The sequence below is a fragment of the Panthera pardus genome, unplaced genomic scaffold, assembly GCF_024362965.1.
Source record: "Panthera pardus isolate Hobbes unplaced genomic scaffold, ASM2436296v1 HiC_scaffold_22, whole genome shotgun sequence".
NCBI lineage: Eukaryota > Metazoa > Chordata > Mammalia > Carnivora > Felidae > Panthera > Panthera pardus.
Genome location: NW_026526788.1, coordinates 30,789,253 through 30,807,214, shown reverse-complemented (window position 1 = coordinate 30,807,214; position 17,962 = coordinate 30,789,253). Strand labels below are relative to the sequence as shown.

The 17,962-nt window shown below is 50.5% G+C and overlaps 2 protein-coding genes across 4 annotated transcripts in view; both read left to right on the top strand.

The window, feature by feature from the left end:
* LRRC20 (leucine rich repeat containing 20) overlaps window positions 1-17,962 on the top strand; it is an 87,129-nt gene that overhangs the window by 2,248 nt on the left and 66,919 nt on the right. The window contains exons 1-2 of one of the 3 annotated variants that reach the window (XM_053888556.1): window positions 3,263-3,280; window positions 3,406-3,550. The exons of 1 other annotated variant lie outside the window; for it this stretch is intronic. In XM_053888556.1, coding sequence (XP_053744531.1) covers window positions 3,469-3,550 — 82 coding nt within the window. In that variant the 5' untranslated portion in view covers window positions 3,263-3,280; window positions 3,406-3,468. Of the gene's footprint in view, window positions 1-3,262; window positions 3,281-3,405; window positions 3,551-17,962 lie in introns of those variants that run through there. One more of the 3 variants, XM_019444425.2, reaches the window with a different exon arrangement.
* The window catches only part of PRF1 (perforin 1), a 261,612-nt gene that overhangs the window by 182,187 nt on the left and 61,463 nt on the right, over window positions 1-17,962 (top strand). The window lies entirely within an intron of this gene.

Genomic DNA, 17,962 nt, shown 5'->3' with positions numbered 1-17,962 from the left:
TTTCTTTTGTAGGATTGCAAGAGATTTGGTGGCCAGAATGGGGCTGACATGCAGATTTTGGCTGACTCATGTTGTTTATATAGACAGGGGCCCTGATACCCTGGGGGCAGCCATGCCTAGGGGCCTTTGCATTCAGTTAGAAGTAGGTCCTTAGCTCTCTGTGCCACTTATGTGACCCAGAAAGTTTCCTATTTTTCTCGAAAACAGAAAACAGGAGCAACTTTATTTTTATCTCTACCTCCTTTTTGGGGTTGTTATATGCTAAATATATCTTCCTTTTTTTTTTTTTTTTTTTTTTTGGTCAAAGAGGACTAGTATTGGGTTGGATCTAAAGGGAGCAGTCAGTGAAGTTGGACAACCTTGCAGTGCCCTTTTAGGGACCCAGTACAGGCTCCCATCATCCCATCTGGTCTTCCCTCAGTCTGGGCCCGTTGCTCCCATCTTGGGCCTTATGCCATACCTGGCCCTGCCAGGCTCCTATTTCACAGTCCTTTCTGTGCCAGAGGGACAAGCCTTTGTCATCTGACCTGGGAGAGGGACAATCAGCTGGACTTTATGAAGGAATTCTCCCTTGAGAGGGGAGGGGAGGTGAGGGGAAGGGGGTTTCCTGGCCAGTTAGTGAGGGTGGCGATTTTAGGCAGCAGGAACTTCTTGGAGGTCTAGGGTACATCTGTGCTACCCAGAGCATCCTCTGGATTGTACGGGGCCCTTCCTCCTAGTTACCTGCTCTGCCTCCCAGACTTTGCAGGTCACTCCTGTTCCTGCTTTGATGCCCATTCTCCGACCCACACCATAGAGTGTCTTAGCTTGCCACCAGGGGTGAGGTTTTTAATTTGACTGGTTTTCATCAGTGGGCTCAATGGCCTATGGCACCCCCGCCCTGTCCCCACCTTACCTGGTGACAGCTAGTAGAATTGTAAGTATAGGGCCTGGTTGAAAGTAAATCAGCCTAGGGAATCCCACTCAGGGCTAGCACAGACCCTGGGCGGCTTAGAGATCTACCTTCTCTTGCCCTTGTGCCGTGTGGCCAGGATTGCCTCGGTATGTTTCCTAGAAAGCTCTCCATGAAAATCACAAGTCAGAGCTCTATCCTGTATTTCTGTCCTCTTCATTCTTATGCCCTATACCTTAGTGGATGCTCAATACATGTTTGTGATTATTGATGACAAATACTGGAGATAGGGCAAGGAAGGAACATGGGACAGTAGGAAGACTCCTAGGCTGGGATTAGGAGGCCTAGGTTTCTGTTTGCATTTAGCTCATTTACCTCCCTTCTGGGACCCTCAGTTTTCCCATTCATAGGGGTTAGAGTAAGTCGCCAAGACCCCGACGACATTGCTATGACTCAGGCTTAAGGGATGGTCCTAAGGGCAGCATGGTGGAAGTGTTGGGTTTAGTTTGCCATAGTCACCACTATTCCTCACTGTCCCACCCTGGCCCGCCTTACGCAAGTTGCCTACCTAGCACTTGTAGGCATTTGACTATAGGACCCTTCTCATTTAGACAGTGCCTTAGATTTATTATAAGAATCCACTGGCTTGTATATAGATCTGAAACCCAAATGGTGGCTGTTGATCATCATCATCACCACTGAAGGATACTAACTAGGCATCTGTATTCAGCATGTGGTATAAAATGCAGGGGGAGAGCACAGTGTAGATCTGCTCCCTGCACACACACAGGCTGACTGGGGAGACAAATATGTATACTGTAAAATGCTCATAAACAACCCAAGTGGCTTGTGCTAAGACCTTAAGTGCTGCTGAAACTCAGAGGGAGGAGAAAGCACTGAGGGCCAAGGCAATCAGGGAGGACTTCCTGGAGGTGGAGAGGGAGATTCTAGTCATTCCTCAAAGATGAGTTCCACTGAGTTGTTTGTTCAAAGTCACATGGGTATGAGACTAGGATTAGAGGCCAGTGTCATGTCTGCATGTGTACTGTTTTATCCTCTTTATAAGTTGTTCAGACCTACATGTCCTGGGCCCTGGGCCCAGGAAAGATGTATGTATTTCTGTTCAGTCCTCATATGAATCCAGTGAGGTGGGTGTTACTAAGATCTCCTTCTCAGATGAAGAAACTACAGCTGAGAGTAGTTAGGAATCTTTCCCAGGGCTTCTGAACTAATAAATGGCAGAGTTGGGCACTAGACCTGTCTTCAAAAAACAGTCTTTTCCCACTGCACTGTGTGTCTCAAACCTTCAGTGTCAGCCTCCTTGGTGAGATGCACCCGTACACGGAATTCACCCCTGTCACTCAGTGGAAGGGGGGCTTGGCCAGCCCCAGCTCAGTCTTGCCTGCCCTTCCTGTGTAGCTGAGCACACAGGGCCTTTTTCATGGTGTCCGTTAGCAACTCTGAGCACTACCCTCACCCCCTTCTCTCTGTCCTCACATGCTTCTGCCTCTGATCCTCAGGGCGAGTTCATTGAGCAACCTAGCTGTCTTTGAAGCTGGGAATGGGCACTGACCTTGGCCCCAAGTTCATTCTGTCCCTGGGGTGCTGCTGCCGGTGTTGGGGGCAACTTTTGTAAAGAGGTGAGCACTGGATGTGGAGCTGGGCTGGCCAGATTGTTGCCATTTACTCTCTTTGACCTTGGCCAGGTCATCTGGTCCCTCTCTATGCCTCAGTTTCCTTCTCTGTAATAAACAGGGAGTTGGAGACCTGTCTAGTTTGCTCTTTCATGTCTTTGCCACCTAAGAATTTTGATTGTGTTCCACAAGCTTCTTTAAGCCTTTTCTCCCCCAGTGATCCAATTTCCCTTCTCTTGTTTCCTCACCCCACCCCCTCTTTTTCCTTCTGGCTCTGGCGGATAAACTCTGCACCAGGCTGATCATCAGGTCTGCTGGCTAAAGCCGTATAAAACCGTAGCCTTCCCTCCATGTTGACAGGTGGGAAGGGAATTCTTAGAGGCCACAGACCAACCAGACTGAGCTCTGACTGGTCAGACCGGCTGCATTTGCCTCTGTGTCCCCACTCCCCAGCAAGCAAGAGGGACCCCGCAGAGGTACCGGGTGAGGGGAACTGGGAGCTGGGGGACCTGTCCTGGTGGCTGTGGACAGGGCACCAGCCCAGAGCTGTGCTCCGCCTCCTCCCCTCTGCTCCGCCTGTTAAGCGAGTCACAGGCAGCACATACCTGCGCCCTCACACCCGTCTGGCCACTGTTTCAGGCGCTTGCCCTGTGTCCGGTGAGGTCACACGTGTGGATCCACCCTCTGATGGGCACATCGGCTGCTCCGAAGGCCGAGCTGCGTGTGGCCTGGTGTCTGGGCCCCTCGGGAGGAAGTGAGTGGCCTGGGCCCTTCCCTGCAGGCTTCCTGCAGCCTGGGTCCCACAGGAGGGTGGATTCAGGGATGGGTCCCTGGGGGGGTGGGGGGGGCGGGCGCTTCATGGCCCTGTGTCTTCCCCAGGCACAGGCCCCCTTGTGAGCAGCAGACCAGCCTGGTGGCTGGCAGCAGGACCCCCTCGCCTGCATGCTGAAGAAGATGGGTGAGGCCGTGGCCAGAGTTGCAAGGAAGGTCAACGAGACCGTGGAGAGCGGCTCTGATACCCTGGGTGAGTGAGGGCACCCTGTAGGCGGTGTGCGAAGTCAATTTAGATGTGAAATCGAAAGAGAAGAGCAAAGAGACCGTGTCCGTGTGCGCCCTCGTCACGAGGAGAAGCGTGCCGGGGAATTTCATTGCGGTCGTTGTTCAGTTTGTGTATACCAGGCCGCAGTGCGAGACTTATCATGGCCACGGACAAAGAGGTTCGAAAAACACTACGTGAGGGCTCCCGCTTGCTGGGAGCCGATCTGCCTGCCCTTGCACTGCCGCTGACTCTGAGCGTGTTATGTGCCCTTGACCCAGGTGACCATAGCTGGCACTGCCGAGTAGCCCCGTGTACCAGGCCCTGTGCAGGTGCCTCATGAGTGGTGCCGTATTAACTCTGCACGGTGGCCTTGTGATAGAGCGGGCACTCGCCAAGCATGACCAGCCTTGGTCTTCAGATAAGGACGTGAGGGTCTAAGGCAAAGTGGGCTTTTCCCAGGTTCCTCAGCCTGCAGGCCCCTTTTCACGCCACCGTTTTACCTCAGTTGTGTCTTATGTATTTTTTGCTTTGACTTGGTCATGGCATTTTAGGCCAGACAGTTATGCCAAGACTTCAAGCATCTAAGCAAACCGTCCTATGTGATTGAATTCAGATATTTATTGCCTGTTCGCGTGTACAAGGATTGTGTGCATGTGCATGTGTGTGTATGTGTGTGTGTCTCCCGCTGGCATGTGTGTGCCCCCTTAGAGCCACTGACATGTTGTGAGAACCCAGAGGAGGGGAGCACACTCCTGCCTTGGGGATGACTGCATACACAGAGTGGGATTTGAGTTGGGTCTTTGGCACCCAGAGACGAATTCACAGGTAGGTCGGGATATCTGTGCCCATGCGTGTCTGTGTCTCTCCAAGGAGCGTTTCCATGGAGGTTATTGGCCGACCAACAGCCCAGGGACTGGGAAGATAGAGTATTTCTGTGCACAGCCTTTGGTCCGGCATGTCTGAGGCTCCCGGACAGGGCGTGGTAGCCCGGAAAGTGGAGGGTCACTCGGCCTTCAAGGTGAGCTAGGTCACTGCCTCTTTCAGGAAGCCCTCAGCCCTATACCATCCACCCCTGGCTCCCTTCCTCCTCTGTAGCAGTCATGCAGTGTCCCTAGAGGGCAGGGACTTTTGCCCCTGTGCCCCAAGAGCCAGAGCCGTGCCAGACGCCTTGTGCGCACATAGCATTTGCTAAACTGAGCTGAAGGGGGAGAGGCATCATCTGTGGCAGACGGTCTTGCGAGTTGTCGTCGGTTTTGGAGGCAAGGTTCTGGGGGAGGCTTCAGCTGGTGAGCTGACGGCCATAGGCCCTCAGGAAAAGCAGTCTGGATTGCTGTGCTGGCCGCTAAGGCGGTTGTACTTAGCCTGGTGTTCAAGACTCGCCACCTGTCATATGGCCTGGATTGGAATCCCCACTCTGCCACCAAATAGCCCGATACCCCGGCAGGCTGCTTAACCTCTGATTTAAGCTGGTTTTCTTCATGGATGTAACGGGGGTGTTAACTGTGCCCACCTCGTCAAGGGAGTCCAGGGGAATGGGGGGTCTGTAAGGTGTTGCCTTCGGGTAGTTCAGCGAGTCTCTGAGGACTAGGGGCGGGGCCTAAGTCCCTCTCGGCCACAAACACGCCTCCTGCAGCTGTCAGTCGGCCACCAAGCTGGGTGTCTTCACGCTGTCTTCAGATGGGGAGTTCGGTGCAAATCAGCAAGTCTCTGCAGTGAATAACCTACCCCTGCCTTAAAATGCTGCCGGGGAGAGGGACACGCGTGCAGCTCAGCCTCTTCCAGATGCGTCATGGGAGCAAGGATGGAGGGGCAGCAGAGGCGGGAGGACAAAATTCTGACTTCCTGGAGTCAGTGTTGTTAGCAAAAGGACTTTGGGAGGCTGATGTCCCAGGCAGCGCTGGGATCTCATGCATGGCAGCACCACAGAGTTGCCCCCGTGGCATGGAGGAGCCGGGGGGACGGTGCCCTGCAGCTGGGGAGCCTGGAAAGCCACATGGAGTCTTGACTTAAATGTCTGTGGACCAGAGACTGCAAATGCAGTTCTCTGTGCAGGCGAGGTGCGGATTTCTGTGAAGAGTGGCCGCCCTGCAGGGGTGCGGTGCACAGGGCGTCTAGAGTGGGGTGTGCTGTGACCAGCCCCTTTGCACTGCCCGGCGCCGTGTCCGTTGGAAACCCTGAGGCAGGCGTCTGCTGCCCTGCCTGGCTGCTATGGTACTGGGATTGAAACCCTGAGGGTCCGGCCCCAGAGCCCGGGAACTTTCCCTGCCACGGTGTGTTGGGGTGGGGACCTGGGCAGTTGCTGGTCCCCGGCATTGTGCACGCTGCAAAGCTTTAGTCATCTTGGGAGGGGAGTCGAACCTTTCAGCCTTGGCTGTCTTGATTGGAGCTCCAGACTTTCACGGGGAGATGACTGTGTCTTTAAAGTTAGGGCAGACTGAGGGAGGCTGGTTTATTACCTTTTTGGTGCCCAGTGAAGAAGCAAAATGTCAGACCAGGCCACTGTGGGCACCTGCAACCCGGGCCCTTCGGCAAGTGGAGCTCATTGGGCTCCTGTGGTCTGAGGGGTCTGGGGTCTAAGCTGTCCGTATGTACTGATCATCCACTGTGTGCAGGGTGCTGGGGGGCTCCCTAGGGTTCTGTGCAGTAGAGTCGCGGAGTCCCAGCCCACCACTGTGGGACAGAGAGCAGCGAGTGACACAAGGGCTCCATGCTGGCCCTGGTCAGACACACACCGCAGGTGGTTGGAGTTCACAGGTGGGAGATGTTGCCAGGTGTTGAAGGCATCCAGGAAGGCTTTCTGGAAGAGGTGGGAATGGAAGTGGGTCTTGAAAGATGCGTGAAGGAACCCAGTGTGGTTCTCATGTAAAACAGCAAACAACCTGAAACAGCCTAAAAAACCAGCAGCGGATAATCACTTTAATAAATTTTGTTACAGCTGTACAATGCAATTTATGTAGCTGTTAAAAGTGGTGCATGAAATTTCATTACATGCTTGAATGAAGACTGGCAAATTTTTCCATATAAGATGACTTGGAAAAAAGCAAGGATCCCAGACGGTACAGACAGATACCAGTTATGTTAAATGTGTGTATACTGGAAAAAATTGAAAGGAAATAAAACGAGACACAAAATGGATGTTAGAAAATACTATTGTGCATTTTCAGAACATTCTGTGATACACATATTACTCTTTTAAGTAGCGAAGATAGATTTTAGGGAGAGGACCACCCCCTTCCCAAAAACAGATGAGAGTTATGGAGGTAGCTCCTTGTGTAAGCCCTTGGGTGTGGAATGGGCTTCTCTGGCTTCTCCCTTCTGCTGGGTTCTGCTCCCTACCTCCCCATGCGCAGGTCTGGGGTTCAGCCCTCGGATGGCTGCTCAGAAGCCGCAGGTGTATCTCTGCAGAGTGGAAGGTCCCAGTAGAGACCCGGCTGGGAGAGCTCAGTTACAGGTTCTCACCTTACTCGGATAGGTCACCCTGGAAAGCTCCACACACGCTCGGCCAGGCGCCTGTGGCTGCCCTCCGGAGCCAGGCTCGCTCCTCCTGCAACCTGATCTGGGGTTCCCAGCCCTTGTCTCCCCACTGCAGGCCTCTTCATCCTCCGAGAAGTGGGTTCCTTTCCCTCTGGCCCCTGGTCTGCCCCTCAGCTAGAGTTGAAGCCACTTTTCTCCAGCCCCTCACCTCTCCTCAGCATTTTCGATTGAGCTTGTGCAGAGTCAGGAACTCAGGCTTTCCTCTCCATCCACTCCTTGTGTCCTCAGGTTAGTTCTTTCTCTTGGTAAAGGCCTCATGCACATCTGGGCTTCGTGGGTCCTTGAACCCCTGGGGGCCTCTGTCTGACCTCACTGTTCCCTCTGGCCAGTAGACTGGCGGGCCTCGATGCCCTGCACCCCACTTCTCTCCAGGGGAGAGAACCCCAGGCCTTTGGGGATGACTTTTAAAAACTGATCCTCATTGCCAAGGAACGGGGCTTGGAAAGGCCCGGCAGAGTGTGGGAAGGGAGGGCATGGCCGGCTGGGACAGAGGCCTGACAGAGCTGGCGGGAAGGAGTGCCCAGCACGAGCTGCAGAGGAAGGAGCCAGCGTTGCCCGGGGCCCGCTGTGTGCCGGGCACAGGTGTCTGAGACCACCTTTCTGTGGTCTTTGGTACTTTCTGCCTGCGGATCCCCATCTGTGTTCATTTCACAAAAGTTCCAAGTTGTTAGCTCGGGGTGTGTGTCTGCCCCCTATCCGTCGGGGTCTCTTTGCCTGCACTTCCTCTTGGGGCTTCCATTCTGTGCGTCCCACCGTTGCACTAGTATATTTCCTGTCTCTTCCTCTCTCTGCTACATTTTGAGATCTGTCTGCTGGTTCACTATTTGCTTGTCCATCTGTGTTTAGTCTGCTCTCGAACCCCTCATTGAGTTTTAATTTTTAAGGCTACCTACTTTATTTTCAAAAGTTCTGTCTGGTTCTTTAAAAAACCTGATTTCATATACTCTGGTTTCTCTTCAGATCTGATAAATCTTTTACCTTTTCTTTTAAAAAAATCTGACTTAAGGGAATAGTATCTTATTTCTGTTTTATGTGTTTAATCTCTTTTTTTAGTTCTTTAATCATTTGACTATACTTGTCTTTTTTCATCTTTTGTACTACCTTTATCACAGGGAGTTCTCAGCGGCCCACATCTCCTGTTCCTGTTGACTCTAGCTCACAGTGGGTTGTTCTGGGTGGATCTGATATAATTTGGGACCCTATACTCCTGGCTGATGGAGCCTGGCCTGCATGACCCTGGACTGAGGGCGTGTACTCCAGAAGGGTTGTGTTTGCTGGCAGCAGATGCCTGCCTGCCGCTGGGTTAGAAACACATCTTTCTCAGCCCAAGGGGTGTCGGGGCCTCTAGGGAATTGAATATTCAAACCCTACGCCCACCTGTGGTTTCCAAATCTCAGGGGGGTGATTTGTTTGTTGTTGTTTTTGTTTTTTTTAAAGTAGGCTCCGCGCCAAGCTCAGAGCCCAACGTGGGGCCTGAACTCACTACCCTGAGATCAAGACCTGAGCCGAGACCACAAGTTGGTGCTTAACTGACTGAGCCACCCAGGTGCCCCTGTTTTCTTTTTTAATTCAGTGCCCAGGCAAAGACAAAGCAGCATTCTAATTATGAAAAAGCGGGTCTTATCCCTAGTCCAGTCTTTCTCTGAAGGTAGTCCTTCAAAACCCCCGCTTTCCGCGGGGTTCTCGGCTTCAGCTTCCCTCAGGCAGGCCAAGCGCTGCATTCCTGACCTCTTCTAGGCCTTTCAGCCTGAGCCCCTTGGGAATGCCAGCCCTGGCCAGCAGAGCATCGGTAGCCTCCTGCCCCTGTGTCTTTGACATTCCTCTCTGACTCGTGCAGCTTGCTCTTGTCACACACCAGGCCGGGTTGCCGGCTCGTCGTTGCAGGCGTTGCGCCATTTAATCCTCACGCTGACTTTGTGAGAGGGGTGATGTTAATATCCCCACGTTACAGATGCAGGAACCAAGCCACAGACCTTTCTAAGTCCAGGGTTTCTAAGTGTTTAGTAGCACGGAGGCATTCAGCTTGCCCCTCCGCCGTGCTGCTTTTGAATTAGGAGTTCCCTTGTTTTCGAGAAGCTGGAGCTAAGGCTGAGGGCCACAGGTGTTGGGAGGTGGGGCCGGTTTCATCACAGCTCTAGGTGACCCTTCCCACTGAGGACTTGGGGAAGGAGATGGGGAGAACGTGGAGCCCCTGCTCCCCCTCATGCTGGCCTCTGGCTCACACCGGTTGGAACCACAGTGGGGCCTGCCCTGTTCCTTGAAAAGGAGGAAAATTATCAGAGGCTAATATCTGCCTGGTCATTTAAGGTGTCTCCGGTGGTGATGGGGACAGCCGCCATGGGCTGCTTCTGTTTACATACAGATTCATGGAGCCCACTCTAGAGCTTTAAAGGTGACATCCCAGGGTGGGCTTGGTGACCTGCATTTTAACACGAATCCTGTATGATTCTCCCCTGCCTTGAATTTTGAGAACCAGTGGTTTATGAATTATATTCTAGAACTTCCTTCTCCTGGTAGGTTCTGGGTGGCTGGGCAGGGAAGGGCATTGTCTGGGCTGGCCTGGGTGTGTGTGTGTGTGTGTGTGTGTGTATGTGTATGTGTGTGGGGGGGGGCGGGGAAGAGAGAAAGGGAGAGAGAAAAAGAATGAATATGAGTGTGGTGTGACCCATCCTCAGGGAACTGAGCAGCTGGGCCACGAGCTGTGAGATGGTCAGGTGGGCAGACCAAAGCTAGTGACAGAAGGGACACATCCCCCCTCTCCTACTTCTCCTGTCTCCTAGGCTCACCCCTACTTTGCTGGGGTGAGTGCTTGTCTCCTCCTGCTCCCACCAGCAGGTGGCGCCCTGTCACCAGCCGACCGTAGAGCGTCAACTGAGACCCAGGCTTGACCAGAGTGTTGGCTGGGCATGAGTGCCTATGTCCTGGCGTCCTGACGGGGCTTCCACTCAGCCCAGCTCACGTCCTGTATTTACATTCCTAGCTGACTCCCACAGGATCTGAGTTTGCAGCTCCTTTCTTGAGCAGGGGTATTTAGGAAGCACTTAAATATACTCACTAAATCTGAAGAACGCCTTCTCTCAGGTCAGATACTGCCCCTTTTTAAGAAATACCACATTGAGCACCTACTGTGTGTACCTCACTTGGAGGAACCAAGTGGCCCAGGAGTGGCCAGTGCGGAGGGGGAGGAAGATAGACACACGTATTCTCCCGGGCACACTGTCAGGGAGGGGAGTTCACGGCCCCGAGCCCAGGAGGCCAATGCTGGTGGGGATGACGGATGTGTGTGTTGCTCACCCGTCTCCTGGCCTGAGGGTCAGCCAGGCACAGGTCAGATGTGTGGAAGAGGGAGTGGGCCCTCACAGGGGAGCCCTCAGCCTGGCCGGGGCCACCTGTCCGTTTGCTACGAGGACTGGAAGCCCCTGATCTGCTGTCCTCAGCTTCCTGGCTCTCAGTTGGGAAGGCAGAGTGCTATAGCTATATACATTTGATTAAAACACACAAACAAGAAACGACAGGTGTTACATGTGCCCAGTGTGGAACACATGAGACCCAAGAGGTAAACAGTGGGAAGCCAGGCTTCCTCCGGCCCTGTCCTCTGTACCCTGACCCCTTCCTCCCTGGTATAGTGTCTTGTGGGAGCAGAGGGGGATTTGTAAGGCCCTTCTGGGGTTACATTGGCAAGTTCTGGAATTGCTAGGGGTGAGGATGGTTAGCTGGTATCCCGAGGCTTTTTCAGGACTGTTTCTAGCCCTGGTGGGAGAGGACCCCAAAGCCCAAACGGATGTGGCCCTGGTCTCTCTATTGGGGTTCCCCAAATCCCCTTCTAGAACTTTGGGAGCTCCAATGACCAGAAGTCCCACCTGCCCCCACTCTAGCCCCACGGGGGACGGATGCCAAGAGTGGGGTTCACTGGTGGGCAACCTCCAGCACAGCCAACCCGTGTCTTGGGTCCCCAGTCACTGTGGGGCTGACCGCGGCATCCCGAATGCATCTGAGGGGTGGATGGGCAGATGCCCTCAGCCTCTCAGGTGTGGGTGCAGAACACTCAGTGCTCCCCACTTAGTCCTCTCCCCTCATTCTTCTGTCTGCAGAAAGGAGATTGCCCAGCTGTGAGAGCTGGTCCAGCCCTGAGCGGCCTCCAGGGAGCCCCTGTGGGAGGTGGAGTGCCCTGTACAGGAAGGAGGCCATGAACATATGAAATACTTGCAGAACGAAAAATGAATCAAGCGAGGAGGACTTCTGCCTCTCCTGTCTTCGGGTGTTTATGCCCTGGGCGTTGCTTAGCGCCCGTGCTAAGGGGATTGCACGGAAGATGTGGCATTGTGGCTGAACCGTAAAGGATGGAGCAGGTTTAGGGGAGTGGGTGTGGGTCACGCATCAGGGGAAGGCCATCCTAGGTGAGGTGTCTGTGTGAGCAAAGACATAGCAGCATGCAAGCGGGCACTTGTGACGGGGACAGCCAGGCTGTGACACGGGAGGGTAAAGGGAGCCGAGGGTGGCTTCGGATCTGAGGGCCTCGAGTGTCACCTAAAGTAGTTTCTACAGTTGAGGCAAAATGAACAAACCTTTAGAAACTCTAAAAGTAAGAGAGAGGGGGCGCCTGGGTGGCTCAGTCGGTTGAGCGTCCGACTTCGGCTCAGGTCATGATCTCGCGGCTCGTGGGTTCGAGCCCCACGTCGGGCTCTGTGCTGACAGCTCGGAGCCTGGAGCCTGCTTCGGATTCTGTCTCCCTCTCTCTCTGCCCCTCCCCTGCTCATGCTCTGTCTCTGTCTCTGTCTCTCTCTCTCAAAAATAAGTAAACATTAAAAAAAAAATGATGCGGGGCTCGAACTTACAAACCATGAGATCATGACCTGAGCCAAAGTCGGACGCTTAACACCCAGGCACTCCAATAGGAATGTCACTCTTGATCTCGGGCTTATGAGTTCAAGCTCCATATTGGGCATAGAGATTACTCAAAAATAAAATCTGAAAAGAAAACTGTCTTAAGCCTAGTTGTCCGTAAGTTTGGGCACTGAGACAGTAGTTGAACGTTTATATAAGTTACAGGAATCTTTGGCAATTTTCTACAGATTGGGAGAGCTGTACATTCTGGGTTTCTGCAGTTAGTAAAGAAGACCATTGGGGCGCCTGGGTGGCGCAGTCGGTTAAGCGTCCGACTTCAGCCAGGTCACGATCTTGCGGTCCGTGAGTTCGAGCCCCGCGTCAGGCTCTGGACTGATGGCTCGGAGCCTGGAGCCTGTTTCCGATTCTGTGTCTCCCTCTCTCTCTGCCCCTCCCCCGTTCATGCTCTGTCTCTCTCTGTCCCAAAAATGAATAAAAAACGTTGAAAAAAAAAATTAAAAAAAAAAAAGAAGACCATTGATTCATAATTACCTCAGAATCTTCTGGATTATATGGCAAAGTTAGATTTGGGAGGTGGCTAAATCCACCAAGTCACTCCTACAGTAGAGTCACTGGTCGATAACCCATTTTTTTTTTTTTTTTTTTTGTCTTGAGCCATTCCATCCACTAAAATATGGTTTGTGAGCACATTGGATGTTTTGGCATGTTGCACAAGCTATAAACTAAGTTCCTCCTGTTGTATGTAGCCAGGAGCTTTCACTGGCAATTGATAAATTGCCACCTAAGTTTATAGAAATGCAAAGGTCTATCCATTGAGTGTTATATATAATGCAGGTTACATTTGAGTCAGATGGTACTTCTGGAGAGGTTTTTCCTAATGGAGGCCCCTCATAATGTATAAACACCAGAAAGAAAAAGAATATTAGAACCTGTCCAAGAGGTCATGAACATTCTAGCCAAGTTCCCGTCGGAATGAGGTACCAGGGACATATTTGACATTATGTTAGTTACATTAGCGAGTAACCAGGATGTAATAAAGGCAGAAATGAAAGCAAACAAGTGGGTTGACTGTCTTCTAATACTACAGTTTAAAAGGAAAGGAGCATAGAAACACAGGCCTGGTCCTGAATCTTGGGAGAGCAGTCTGCCCTGATGCCATCTACTTCTGATCCCGGCTTGTGGTTCGGACGGCTCTGATGATCTTTGCGTGGCCCACTGGGCAAGGGGCACAATGATTGCCTACGCGTGAGCTACTGTAGCGATCTTTACATCCGGTTCGGTTTGCAGGGCTTCAGGAAAAGAGGGCAGTTTTAGTTCTCAAATGATTCCGGGTCAGAAAGGTGGGAGAAAAATCAAAATGTTAGCTCGGAGAGGAGGACGTTAGCCAGGCATTGGAGGACACTAGAAGAAATCAGGACCTAGTCTCGTTTATAACGAGTAGTATTGAAATCTAATATCTAACACAAAGGTGTGTTACTGAAACGTCTTTTTTCTACAGTCGCCCTGATTTTTACCAAAAATAGCCTTAAGACGAATTTGTTTGTAAAGCAAGTCTAGTTTTAACACATTTGGCCTCATTATGTTCATAAGCACTATTGATTAGTCATATAAGTTTTTTTAAAGTTTGTTTAGCGAGAAAGAGAGAGTGTGTGCACGAGGGAGGGGCAGAGAGAGAGGAAGAGTAAAAGAATCCTAAGCGCTGATAGCGCCCGATCCCACGAACCGTTAAGGTCATGACCTGGGCCGAAATCAAGAGTCAGACACTTAACCTACTGAGCCACCCACGTGCCTCGGTCATATAAGTTCACTGTAATCTGCTTTATGCAACTTTTTCTAAGGAATTTTAGATTGAACTTTTAATAGCATCTCAAGGCCAGAAGCCAAATCAAATACTTGCTGTCAGATTTTCCTGCAATACCTATAGATTTGAGTATATTCCTCTTCTCAAGGTCCCCCAAATCTTCTGAGGTTCCTGCACCTGCCAGGAAGTGACATTCTTTACTTACCTGGTAAGGCTGCTGGGAACACTGTAAGCAAGTATCAGGCCACCATTTCCAAGGGGCTCCGTTGGCTTCATAAAGTCCACCTTAGTTCCTTCAAGCTGTCCTTTTTATTCATATTTTGTTCTAAGCCTTCTCTCGAAATAACCAGTCTCATTTTAGGACAGATTTTTTTTTTCCTTCATGAAAATGTATTCCCATTCCTCACACCTTTCGTATCAACAACACATCTTACATTCCTTGCATTCCGAGTTGCTTTCCTTATCATTTCCCAGCAGTCCTAATTGCATTTATCAGAACTTTCACCTTTAGAAACCTCAGACTCCAGTGAAAGCTAAGTGGTGACTGATGGCGAACTGTCTGTTCCACCAGAAGTCTTCAGATTGGAAATCTGTGGACACATTTCATAATTTCTAGAAACGTGTGTTGTTTTTCTCAGAGGACAACTTTCAGTAAAGCACAGAGCACATTTACCAACATATCCAAGTATCTTGAGTTTCTCTGCAGTCAGAAGCCCAAAGCAGGCAAACCTACATTCAGGAATCAGTGCTTTAGTGTTCTCTCTTATTTGGAAAAGACTTAGATATCCAGTGAATTCAACCCAGCTTATCACTTAACTTAGCAACCCTTCGAAGTTTCAGGTTACCAAAGATTTTGAAAGCTATAAACCTTTTTATTTATGCAACTTATTTTTAAAATTAATTAATTTATTTGTAAGTGCTCTCTATACCCAACGCGTGGCTCAAACTCGTGACCCTGAGCTCAAGAGCTCAAGAGTCATGCGCTCTTCAAACTGAGCCAGCCAGGCACCCCTCAGCCTATTTGTTTTTAACAGTTACCCATGAAAACTTCATGAGACAGACGAAATTAACCATCATTTTAAGTCATTTTCTGCTGACCAATTGCAACAGATAAAACATGAAGGTAACCAGTAAACTCAGCTGGAATAGGAGTTGATTATCTGTATTGTATTCGATGTTGGTGACTCCAAAAGACATATGTTGAACCTAACTCAAAAGACATTTTAGTTGAACCTACAAACTGAAGCTAGTTTTAATACTGAATCTTTTCCCAGATCCGATGAATTTGAAAAACATTTGCATCAGCCTCCATCTTTCTGAGTTTTAGAATGCCCGGTTCTTATAAGCGCTTGCCCTTTAACCAATTAGATAGAGCCCTTTTACCAATTAATTTTAGCAATGCTGTCTGAAGGTAGAAAAAAATCTCTCACATTTATAACTCACACGCACAAACAAGATGCGAACAAAATGTAGCCTTTGTTTCATTAATATTTGTGGAGAGGACATCAAAGGCCCGATTTCCAGATTCCTCCCTTTTTTTTTTTTTTTTTAAATTTTTTTTTTTTCAACGTTTTTTATTTATTTTTGGACAGAGAGAGACAGAGCATGAACGGGGGAGGGGCAGAGAGAGGGAGACACAGAATCGGAAACAGGCTCCAGGCTCCGAGCCATCAGCCCAGAGCCCGACGCGGGGCTCGAACTCACGGACCGCGAGATCGTGACCTGGCTGAAGTCGGACGCCTAACCGACTGCGCCACCCAGGCGCCCCTCCAGATTCCTCCCTTTTATGAAAACAAATCTCATTGCAAGATAGCATTATCATTTATAGATCCATTAGTTAGTTATTTCTCTTTTTTCAGTGAGAACATGACCAGTTCTGTCCAAAGATGCCAAGAGCTGCACCAACAAACAGCCAGATGAAGCCCAGAGGGCCTCAATGGGCATTGGTTCCCCCCCCAAAAGCCAGGAGCTTCACCGAGTGACCTGAACGCCTTTCGTTTTTGGTTGCTTAGTCTTAACAGCCGGCTCTCTCTAATTGTGCTTGCTAGAAAACTAGTTTAGACATGTCAGAAGAAGCTTGTTTGGACCATCTGAACCTCAGGTTATCCAAAGTTACATTTTCCCATTTAAGTAAGCACTTACATGTGGAGGCTCCGTAAGTGTTGTACCTACAGCCTGCTGGGGTTCCTGTGAGTGGTGGTTGGTTTTCCGGGAGCTGTTCCGCTTTTGAAGCGTGACTCCCCCATTCACTTTAGTTTCAGTTTGGGAATAAGGCTTGAGAAGAATCTAAGGATATTAATTAAGTGTGGTGGATCGAGAGGGTGGTGCTTGTGAATGTCACTTTCAAAGGGGCATGATACTGTCTATTATGTGTCTCAGTCTCTCCCAGCAAGGCCTAAGACCACCAAGGGGGCTCAAAGCGTTGGATGATCAATGCTTATGTGTGTGTCCCCGGACAAGCCAATTGTTAATTACTTTATGCGATGGGGAATTCCTAGAGAACTGCTACACATCTCAAAGAATATCCTCAGACACTTTCCCCTAGGCTTTCAGTCACTGGAAAGCAGCATTTGGCCAGAAGGAGCAAGGGTCCCGTCTCTTCAGGGCTGAGTGGTTCAGTCTCTCTTATTTCTAGCCAGAAAATTGACTCAAGCCTTACATTAATAACATCAATTAGAACAATGGCAATTTAAAACAACCACCCCATCCACTCCAGCCACTCTAGGTTATTCCCACCTAAAGAACATTACCAGTAACCCTCAACAGCTCAAATGAAAGTCAGGACCATTAACTTGAGGAGGTGTGGATACCAGGAGAACTCACAGATACTCCTGTGAGGTGCCCTGAAGTCAGAGGGGTGCAAGGGGCCCTTGCTGGCGCTGAGCGCACGATTCCACGGCACCCCCAGGTGACCTTGGGCACCTTGCTCTGCTATCCCACCGTCTACGCCAGGAAATGTGGACACAAAATGAACAAGCCTTTAGAATCTCTAAAAGTAAGAGAGAGGGTTTTATTCCAGCCAAGTTAGGACAGCTGCCCGGGAAACATGCTCTTTACAGGGAAGAAAGTGCTCTGGAGAATGAACAGTTTCTACAGGGTCATGTAGTTTTTACATCTTGGAAAAACTCCAAAGATTACAGATTAGCATATAGGCAGGGATTACGAGTTTTAAAGGAATGCAGGGAGTAGAGGCACTGATCACTATCTCAAGGTCAGGATGGTTTTTCTTTTTAGGCTACTCATTTACAAAGCAGATGTACAGTGCACACGTGGTGGGCAATGAATCAAGCTTTTCAACAAAGTTTATATACAGTCGTGTTGACTGAGAAAGAAAGCTAAAGTGGCTTCCCTTGTACATCAGACCTTTAAACAGTTTTTCCCTCATCACTAGCTATGCAGGGGTTAGGTTCTCAAGACAGCCTAAGAATGAAAATCACCTAGAGTCAAAATGATCCACGAATAACGATGAGCCCACACTTACTTAATGCCCACGGTGTGCTAGACTATCTCTGATATATGTCTTGTCCAGTCCTCCCTGTGAGCCTGTGATCTGTTCACCACTCAGCCTTGTGAGGTGGCTGCTGTTATCCCCGATATTCAGAGAGAGAAACTGGCACAGAAGGGCTAAGCAGCAGCTCCACGGGAGGGAATTTGAACCCAAGATCTCCAACTGCCGAGTTCACGTTCTTACCCCTGTGTTAACCAATAGCATGGGATAGACTGTTTTGACGGCTGGGAACCCGGGGAAGTCACCGGCTGTGGACAGCAGACCCATGTTGTACGGAGACACGTGCCTTCAGATGCGAGAGTCACGCTCGGCATCTGCGGTCAGTACGTTAAATGGGACCTGAGTGCCTCTGCTGTACTTGATCTGGTAGTTTCTGAGCAGGGAGTCACACGGTCCAGGTAAGGTTCGGGAGGGTCACCACTGGGTCCAAGACAGATGTGTGAGCAGCAGGAGGGAAACCAGGGAACGGCACCTTCCATGTGCCGGGCCTGTGCTGGTGTGGCTTTGTCCTGAGTGGGACCGGGGGGCAGGAGACCTGCACGGAAGGCTGTGGAAGGGGGTGCGCAGCTGATTGGTTGTGGGAGCGTGCAGTTTGAAGCCTGGTCATGCCTTAACAGAAATAGGGAGGTCTAGGCTGTTTGGAGGTGGATAAAGGGTTTCTGATGAGTTTGGGGGTCCCCCACCCCTGAAGAGGTGCACAGCAAGGGGA